This window comes from Ostrea edulis, chromosome 7, assembly GCF_947568905.1.
Source record: "Ostrea edulis chromosome 7, xbOstEdul1.1, whole genome shotgun sequence".
Lineage (NCBI taxonomy): Eukaryota > Metazoa > Mollusca > Bivalvia > Ostreida > Ostreidae > Ostrea > Ostrea edulis.
In genome coordinates, this window is record NC_079170.1 from 50,876,213 (window position 1) to 50,886,498 (window position 10,286).

General features: G+C 34.3%; 1 protein-coding gene and 1 long non-coding RNA gene across 15 annotated transcripts in view; one reads left to right on the plus strand and one right to left on the minus strand.

Annotated features, from left to right (window-relative positions):
• LOC125653493 (proline-rich protein 2-like) overlaps positions 1–10,286 on the minus strand; it is a 34,961-nt gene that overhangs the window by 24,240 nt on the left and 435 nt on the right. For 10 of the 14 annotated variants that reach the window (XM_056144663.1, XM_056144658.1, XM_056144660.1 and 7 more), the window contains exons 2-6: positions 4,470–4,580; positions 3,863–3,937; positions 1,704–1,784; positions 1,013–1,087; positions 221–301 (exon numbers count right to left, since the gene is read on the minus strand). In XM_056144663.1, the coding sequence (XP_056000638.1) occupies positions 221–301; positions 1,013–1,087; positions 1,704–1,784; positions 3,863–3,937; positions 4,470–4,580 (423 nt within the window). Of the gene's footprint in view, positions 1–220; positions 302–1,012; positions 1,088–1,703; positions 1,785–3,862; positions 3,938–4,469; positions 4,590–5,488; positions 5,793–10,082; positions 10,259–10,286 lie in introns of those variants that run through there. The other 4 variants (XM_056144654.1, XM_056144655.1, XM_056144657.1 and 1 more) reach the window with 4 other exon arrangements.
• Positions 5,814–10,286, plus strand: part of LOC125653497 (uncharacterized) — a 5,788-nt gene continuing 1,315 nt past the window's right edge. Inside the window, exon 1 of the long non-coding RNA XR_007361945.2 lies at positions 5,814–5,953. This is a non-coding gene — a long non-coding RNA (uncharacterized LOC125653497). The remainder of the gene's footprint in view (positions 5,954–10,286) is intronic.

Consider the following 10,286-nt stretch of genomic DNA (forward strand, 5'->3'; position numbering starts at 1 on the left):
CACAACTAAATTGTGCAGATTATGATATTTTACAAATAACGAAATTAATTCTTTTTCAAATATCGGGTACATGGAAATCGAAATGCAAATGTGGCCACTCAACAAAGAGATAACATTGCGTTCAATGCAAATGTTGTTTTGGCTTGGCTCTCGTGTGTCTCCATGCCTTTGTTAGCAATAGCGGGATCACACACGTGACAAAGAAAATTCCCGGTCTTACCTCCTCTTTCTTTTCCTTTCGGGGTCTTCCTTGACCCTTCTTCTTGCGAGGCCTGCCTCTTGGTCCCTTGGGTTTCACCTCCTAAAACATGTACAATGAGAATATTCAGTGTCCTGTAAAACATGACTGCTGCATCAGGACATAGTAATTCTATAGGAGATTAAAGTTTGAAATGTCTCAATGTTGGAATGTCAAAGAAAAGATTTGCTTATTCACACCAAAGTGTGTCAACTGCTTCTAAATATGATGTCAGCGGTGTTGCACAAGATGTAAGAGAATATTTATAAATGTAACTATAATTCGTTTGAAGAAATCCTATAGGACAGTTAAAGTGGTGGATTCCTCTACCAAAACAGAGCTTTGCTTGAAAAAAAAAGAGAAAACATCTAAAAAAAAAAAATTTTTTTTAAAAACACCCCCCCCCCCCAATCAAAAACAAGACAAAAAAAACAAAACAACAACAAAGAAACATAGCATAACAATATGACATAATATTCATTAATGGTCTCAATCCTTTTTCCTACATAAATATATTTTAAAATGAGAAATATACTTTCATTTATCAGGAATCTTTTACATCTCTCTCTCCACACAAACACAACAGCACAGCATGTTTTGCTTTCCCCGTTGACAAGCTTACCACACAAACACTTGCCCCCGTTAGACTGACCTAGATAAGAACGGATGTTTATCTCCGTATGCTTATTCAGTAGGTCAAATACCTAGAAATTCCAATTATTAGAAATGCGTGGGACACATTTTAAAACTTTTTTTAAACTTTTGGTTTCGTACCATAGGTCTAGGTGTTTTAAAGCTGCCTTTTGGTCGTCCTCTAGGACGCTTAGGTTTGGGCTCTGCATCTTCTGGCTATAAATGCACAAAGACAAATTCAATTCTTCACTGAACAAAGGAAAATTTGCTGCAGCAAGCAGCACACCGTTGCTTGCTTCACTGTTGCACAAGTCCAATGCGAAAAATAGTTCTGTACCCAATATTAGTAAATTTCTTCAGAATACGAAAAATGAATCATTCAGTATACAAAAAATTAAGAAAAGAATATCTCTCAAAAGATATTAATCATTTTTATTCATTAATTAGCTTCACGATCGAGAGAAATTTATTTGAATCCTGATTTTTTTTTTTAATTTGCGAAAGTTAAAATTCATAAACAATTTATCACAACTAAATTGTGCAGATTATGATATTTTACAAATAACGAAATTAATTCTTTTTCAAATATCGGGTACATGGAAATCGAAATGCAGATGTTGTACGGTACATTGTACAGCGCATAGAAACTATTTGTAATTTTACGCTTTATAAATGAATAATATAATAATAATAATAAAAAATGTGGCCACTCAACAAAGAGATAACATCGCGTTCAATGCAAATGTTGTTTTGACTTGGCTCTCGTGTCTCTCCATGCCTTCGTTGGCGATAGCGGGATCACACACGTGACAAAGAACATTCCTGGTCTTACCTCCTCTTTCTTTTCATTTCGGGGTCTTCCTCGACCCTTCTTCTTGCAAGGCCTGCCTCTTGGTCCCTTGGGTTTCACCTCCTAAAACATGTACAATGAGAATATTCAGTGTCCTGTAAAACATGGCTGTTGCATCAGGACATAGTAATTCTATAGGAGATTAAAAGATTAAAATGTAAGAAGTGCAGTTTGAAATGTCTCATTGTTGGAATGTCAAAGAAAAGATTTGTTTATTCCACACCAAAGTGTGTCAACTGCTTCTAAATATGATGTCAGCGGTGTTGCACAAGATGTAAGAGAAAATTTATAAATGTAACTATAATTCCTTTGAAGAAATCCTATAGGACAGTTAAAGTGGTGGATTATTCTACCAAAACAGAGCTTTGCTTGAAAAAAAAAGAAGAGAAAACATCTAAAAGAAAAAAAAATCAAACAAACAAACAAACACCCCCTAATCCAAAAACAAGAGCCCAAAGGCCACATCGCTCACCTGAGTCACCTTGGCTCATATTTGAAGATTTTCCCTATATATTTGTATGCAAAACTTCGATCCCCCCTTGTGACCCCATCCTACCCCTGGGGGCCATGATTTGAACAAACTAAAATCTGAAATATTACAGAAAGCTTTCATGTAAATATCAGCTTTTCTGGCTCAGTGGTTCTTGAGAAGAAGATTTTTAAAGATTTTCCTTATATATTTGTATGTAAAACTTTGATCCCCTATTGTGGCCCCATCCAACACCCGGGGGCCATGATTTGAACAAACTTGAATCTGCATTATGTCAGGAAGCTTTCATGTAAATCTCAGCTTTTCTGGCTCAGTGGTTCTTGAGAAGAAGATTTTTCCTATATATTTGTATGTAAAACTTTGATCCTCTATTGTGGCCCCATCCAACCCCCAGAGGCCATGATTTGAACAAACTTGAATCTGCATTATGTCAGGAAGCTTTCATGTAAATTTCAGCTTTTCTGGCTCAGTGGTTCTTGAGAAGAAGATTTTTAAAGATTTTTCCTATATATTTGCATGTAAAACTTTGATCCCCTATTGTGGTCCCATCCAACCCTGGGGGCCATGATTTGAACAAACTTGAATCTGCATTATGTCAGGAAGCTTTCATGTAAATCTCAGCTTTTTGGCTCAGTGGCTCTTGAGAAGAAGATTTTTAAAGATTTATCTTATATATTTGTATGTAAAACTTTGATCCCCTATTGTGGCCCCATCCAACTCCCGGGGGCCATGATTTGAACAAACTTGAATCTGCATTATGTCAGGAAGCTTTCATGTAAATCTCAGCTTTTCTGGCTCAGTGGTTCTTAAGAAGAAAATATTTAAAGATTTTTCCTATATATTTGTATGTAACACTTTGATTCCCTATTGTGGCCCCATCCAACCCTGGGGGCCATGATTTGAACAAACCTGAATCTGCACTTGGTCAGGAAGCTTTCATGTAAATTTCAGCTTTTTTGGCCCAGTGGTTCTGGAGAAGATTTTTAAATGACCCCACCCTATTTTTGCATTTTTGTGATTATCTCCCCTTTGAAAGGGACATGGCCCTTCATTTGAACAAACTTGAAAGCCCTTCACCCAAGGATGTTTGTGGCAAGTTTGGTTGAAATTGACCCAGCAGTTCTCGAGAAGAAGTCGAAAATGTGAAAAGTTTACGATGACGCCGACAACAGACAAATTTTGATCAGAAAAGCTCACTTGAGCTTGTGGTTCAGGTGGGCTAAAAAAAAAAAAAAAAAAAAAAACAAAGAAGTTTACTCAGGTGACCTAAAAACAAACAAACAAACAACCAACCCCCCCCCCCTCCAAAAAAAACAAAAACAAAGAAACAGCATAACAATATGACATAATATTCATTAATGATTAATGATCTCAATCCTTTTTCCTACATAAATATAATTTAAAATGAGAAATATACTTTCATTTATCAGGAATCTATTACATCTCTCTCTCCACACAAACACAACAGCACAGCATGTTTTGCTTTCCCCATTGACAAGCTTAACCACACAAAGACTTGCCCCCATTAGACTGACCCAGATAAGAACGGATGTTTATCTCCGAGTGCTTATTGTCAAATACCTCGAAATTCCAATTTTTAGATATGCGTGGGACACATTTTAAAACTTTTTTTAAACTTTTGGTTTCGTACCATAGGTCTAGGTGTTTTAAAGCTGCCTTTTGGTCGTCCTCTGGGACGCTTGGGTTTGGGCTCTGCATCTTCTGGCTATAAATGCACAAAGACAAATTCAATTCTTCACTGAACAAAGGAAAATTTGCTGCAGCAAGCAGTACACCGTTGCTTGCTTCACTGTTGCACAAGTCCAATGCGAAAAATAGTTCTGTACCCAATATTAGTAAATTTCTTCAGGATACAAAAAATGAATCATTCAGTATACAAAAAATTAAGAAAAGAATATCTCTCAAAAGATATTAATCATTTTTATTCATTAATTAGCTTGAAGATCAAGAGAAATTTATTTGAATCCAGATTATTTTTTTTTACATTTGCAAAAGTTAAAGTTCGTAAACAATTTATCACAACTAAATTGTGCAGATTATGATATTTTACAAATAACGAAATTAATTCTTTTTCAAATATCGGGTACATGGAAATCGAAATGCAAATGTGGCCACTCAACAAAGAGATAACATCGCGTTCAATGCTAATGTTGTTTTGACTTGGCCCTCGTGTCTCTCCATGCCTTTGTTAGCGATAGCTGTATCAAACATGTGACAAAGAAAATTCACGGTCTTACCTTCTCTTTCTTTTCCTTTCGGGGTCTTCCTCGACATCTCTTCTTGGGTCCATCTGTAGCTGTGTCCTCTTCTTTACTGTTATTTTCTCCTCCCATGCTTTGATCGAATGCCTGAAAAAACTAAATCACGAGTTAAAACCTTAAAACGTCAATATTTCATTCAGCTTTTACCACTGTTGCGCCTGCATAGCAAACCTTTAGTGTTGTTTAGAATATATGTTTACTAGTAATGCTCTTATTATAGAACTTAAGATATATGTTTACATTAATTACAACAGACGTCTGTGCTTAATGTTAATTACGCAGATTTCGTTTACCTTCTGTACATATTTTAGCATTTGTCCATTCTGAATAGTGTCCCTAGAATAATTATGATTAATCTGAAGTCTTGTGGTGCATAAGAGGTGACAGAAATTCGTTTATTTATTACTGGGATTTCGTTAAATGATAACTGGAAATGCCTAATGTTCAGCAATTGCAGAACCTGTATGGAAGAGACAAATATATCCGGATTGTTAGCAGACAAATAGTTTCTGGATATATAACTCTAGAAATAATAAGCTTAAAATAAATATGAAATTATAGATTAATAAAGTAGATCTTCATGAATGTTATTGGTAGACTGTTGTATCCTAGTTTATTGATAAAAGTATCAGTCTTCACGAAAAACTTTGTGAAGCACAGGCCCTTCGGGCCTCCCAGTATAATAATCATGCGAGCCCGAACAATATTTTACAGGCCCAAAATGTTTTTTTTCTAATTTGACCACTTGTCATTTGCAAGGTGCTGCATGCTGATTCTACTCTATAGATACATGCACAGTTCTACTGTAGGAAAATACAGGTCAAGATGATCATAGTTAACTTTAGAACAACTGACATTAAAAGGATTATCATATTTTATTTTTCAACATATTAATCTCGCAGATGACATCAGCAGCTCATGTTCTACTTTGTTTTGTATACACCACGTACAAAACATTTTGTTTTCTCCAGAATCAAATCTTAGCCAAGGCCTACCCTCTGTCCAATGGGGCATAAATTTTCGTTCTTTTCTCCTCGTATGATCTGATGGTTGTTATTGTGAAATACGCTTGGGTGGTTTTGAATTTCCCGAACTAGCCCCCTCCCTATACTTTAGAAAAGGCAGCATGGTTGATCGTTTTTCTATGCGAAATTTGACTACTAAGTCATGACAAAGTCTGAGTCAATCTCACGCTTTATTTGTAATATATACAGAACATATAAGAAAACATTTATAGGCCCGCCGGACTCCTGGGTTCAATATTTTAAGAAGCCCGATCCCAATTTTACTGGCCTCGGCCATTGGGCCACTGGTTAACGTCGAAGACTGAAGTATTAGCTTTGGAGTTTTACATTTTACACATGACGTAGACGCTGCATCACAAGCGGCGTGGTCAGATCTCTTAGAGCAAAATTGCTATCAGGAGAAGTCAGTGTCAGACGGTGCCAGCAAAGATTAAGGTAATTTCATATCTTAGCTAAGTTGGAAATTAGTTTTAGAACTTTTTAGCCTATTTAGAAATAGGAAAATTTAATTAAAATGTGAATTCTTTAGAAAATAGTAGAATTTTGATAAGTTAAGTTTAAGTATTTAGATATCGACGACTCAGTGCGGGATTCTGAACCATAGTTTGTTAATTCATTAGCATAAATTTATTATTACTGGCACTGCAAGCATACACTGTTGAATTTAGAGTAATGCATATTACTATTTTATTGAGCAATTAGCTAGAGTTATCAGTGTAATTTGGCACCGACGACACCGAGCACCAGGTAGCACCAAGTAGCCCCGAATACTGACTCAGATATTAGACCATTCTATGTTGCATAGGTTAAAATTGATGGTTGGCATTAGCACAAGAACTCTCCTATCTACGCATGATATGCTAGGCTAGCATAAACCTATCCAGTATTATCTTGACGAGTAATCTCCCGTGTGTTACGATCGACGCGCCACGGTTAAACATAACTTCCGGTATAGACACGGCGTCGTAGGAAATACACTGTACGATCTCGCTTTCCGCTCCATATCTTTAGAATGATGTACTTTTCGAGGTTCTTTTTGTGTGGTGTTCCCTTTGTATACTTTTCAGATCTATTTACAACACTTCTGTACCGATGTACGTTATCATATAACATTTTTTTCGTATTTAATCTGTGGACATCGATGTCCCCATTTCGTCAATATCGGATTTTTTTTCTTCGAATTTAGAAAGTTTATGCACTTCGTTTTTCAAAAAGAGAGATGAACCGGAAAGAAAGATTACTTTACAATTGTTTAAATTTCTTGACAAGCTCAAATCAAATTGAAATATGACCTACAAATCCTTATACCCCACCAAAAACAAACCAAATAAATAAATAAAAAACATTCCCAACCTTCAGTTTTGTAGTTCCATTCCCATCCTTTGGATACAAAATTTGTCATTCCTAAAAGAGTGATACTAACGAGGTACTTTTCAGCCTTAGAATTTTTTGTAATAACTCTCAGACTAGCAATCATATGTATCAGTCCACACAAATTCTTGGACCAAAAAAAAAATGTTTTCTCCATTATTAACAATTTAGGATTTTTATTTATAATTTAAAAATAAAGTTCAATAAAACCATTTCTGGGAAGTACGTATAAAACAAAGGATAACAGATCAATGTCTACGAGAAGAATCTGCAAATATTTGAAATATTTCACCAAAATTAAAATTTCATCATGTTAATTATATTTGATAACTCTAAATGCTGTGCATAACGATATAACTCATTAAAAAGCAGAGAAGTCAGTTATTAGCAGAATGAGATTAAGCGCACATAACGTTGCCATACATGTCTATACCAACACATGAATGATTTTGTAATATATGTAACACTGGAGCAATTTCAACTGTAAAATATACAACCACCATAGAGAATTTTTTGAAAGAAACTTGTTAAATTTTTCTCAAAGATCAGTTCTGTCTAATATTAAAAAAGTAGAGCTCTGTTTTAATAGTAAATCCCCAATTAAATTACCGGGGGGGGGGGGGGGGGGGGGGGGGGGGGGGGGGGGGGGGGGGGTGGAGATAACATATTCATTCATCAACAAATGCATTTTAACTAGAAATGATATGCAAAAATATATTTAGAATATAAGTGTATGTTAATGCATTTTATATATAATCATACTTGTTAATTACTTTTTACAGTGATTAATATTACTGAGTAAGCTGATGTACATTCTTGATATGTTGATCTGGGTCTCCGTGTTTGTGCCAATAGATATTTGCATTTGTATCTGCTTCAAATGACCGAATTTCAAGAAAAATCTTAGTGCAATCAAAAATATGTCTAACAGCTAGCACTATATGGGGGGATTTCTTGAGAGAGGGCAGGCTTTCTTTGATTATTTCTGTAGGGGAATTGAACACAAGGGATCATATCACCTATAACAAAATTTTTACCCATGTAGGCTAGTGAAAATATTTTAAGCCATTAATTTTGCTTTGTACAAGAGGGGACAGATTGTAATCAATGCATTACTATATGAGTTTCATTTTGGAAACTGGAAAGATAGAATTTCTATGGAAGTTTCATTTTCATTTTTTTTCTGAGAGTAGGGAGATGAATCATTTACCTTTCTTTTAAGAATTTGCTTTGAGATATGTCACTGATTGAATGCGACTAAAATGCAAAATGGAATAATGATTGTTATTGGTAGGTTTGTTATATATGAAATGTAACTTGAGCATATTCTTGACTCAGATTTCAGAGTTCATACTTTTATTGAATCATTTGGATTTTTATGATTGACTGCTTTCATCTAGTAACACTGTTGTTCCATATTGCATTATCCTCAGATGAAAAGGTAAATAACCTTGATGGCAGGGCAAATGTAGAGGATTTGGATTGTAAAGAACAGTTAGAGCACATATCTTACTCTTCAAATTCTCAATTTACACCCACTTACTTGCATAGCATATTATATTAAACACGACTGTCCATTTGTTATCAAGTACAAAATATTATAAGAAAATACACAACTCGAGTGTAAACATAAATACAGACTATATTATATAAATTGTTTGTTTTTTATTTGCAGATTTTAGTATCTGATAATAACATTCATATACATTTACACACAACTAATTATCATGTGATCTCAAGGTTGACAGTAATCATGTAAAGAGTGGAAAGACATTAATCAAAGATATGTTCCCAAACAACCCAGATTGTACTGAATTTTTTTTTTATATTAGTTTTTAAAGAAATATATATATACAATGGTCAATTTCATATCTATATAGTATTATACTGTGTAACAAATTGTGAATACCTGTAATGTTAGATGAAGCTGACACTTTATGATAAAGCATACTGGTATTGAGTGCAGACACATAAAGTATAGATGAAAAATCTTATATCAGCTCAATTTTTTCCCACTGAAACATACATGTACATCTTTATAACTATCAAAAGAATCTTTAGTATATAATTGTTACTATGATGAGGAAACAAGTAAGCCTAACTGCAGACTATGAGTTTTTGGATGGCAATTAAATTAAACTAATTGTTACTTCAAGGCAACGGTTACATGTAGAAAAGCAATGAATATGATAGGATATATAAGCAGCATCCAGACAGTTTGTAACAAATCACATTAATTCAGGTGTGGGATGATTAGGTAGGATAAAGTCCATAGTGTTGAGAATGACAGGGTTCAAATATTGCAGATTAAGAGGCAAAAAAGATGCTCAATGTTTTAATTGATGTAACAGTGTAATTTCTTTAATAGGTAAAATTTAAATAAATGTTCATGTAAGTGTGACTGCATAACTTATTACATGTAATTGTTTGAATATTTTTTTATTTTTTGTATAACTAACTATGATAATGCAAAAGACATGGCCTATAATGAATACCCTCTCCTTAAACTTATTCATTACATGTAATGTGATGAATCAATTTGTATATACCTATTATTTGATTGTAATCAGTGAGTTCAATTTAGTATCTATTATCTTATTCAAGTAATACTTTTATAAATAAGTTCATTATTCTTGTCCAGTTGCTAAATAATTCTATCTTTATTGATTAATGAATAAGATAACTGTTATTCACGAATAAATGTTGAAGCAGTTTCATAGCACTATTGTAATTACATACTGTAACATCAAAGGGGGGGGGGGAGGGGGGGGGGGGGGGTCTCATGACCGTTTCACCATCTTTTTTGTTACAAAATGCACACAACCAACCCTGCAATTTTTTTTATTACTCAGCTATTGAATGAACTCCTATTAATCCCTTATACGATTCAGTTGCAAGGTTTCCTTTTAGAATTTTTCATATCATCAGTTGATCATTAAAAGCTAGAAACACCGAGAAAAGCTTTAATTTGTAACAGAATCACTTCTTTTAAATTCAAGCGATAAATTAATGATCTGTGTATTATGTCTTTATAAAATCATAAGTTGTTCCCATCCTGATCATGGTCTATGCGTTTGACAACAACTATGACTTCGTACAGTAATAATACAATTCAATACTAATCAGCTGATCAAAGACTTCAAAGGGGGATTTTATACGAGAAATTGTGTGGGTTAAAACTAGTGAAAAATACCTTTTCAGGTGTCTAGAAGCAAGTCAGTAAGTTCTTGCCATGACATCATTACAACAAGTATCAGTGACAATCTTTTATTTGCTTCGCGTAAGCAACGTTAGTGGAAAACATGAAAAATTATCGCATCATAAAATGGCTTTAAAACGAAACCGGAAGTGCCTTTTAACCGATTAGGAAAGGTAACTCTTACAAAAAATATGGCGG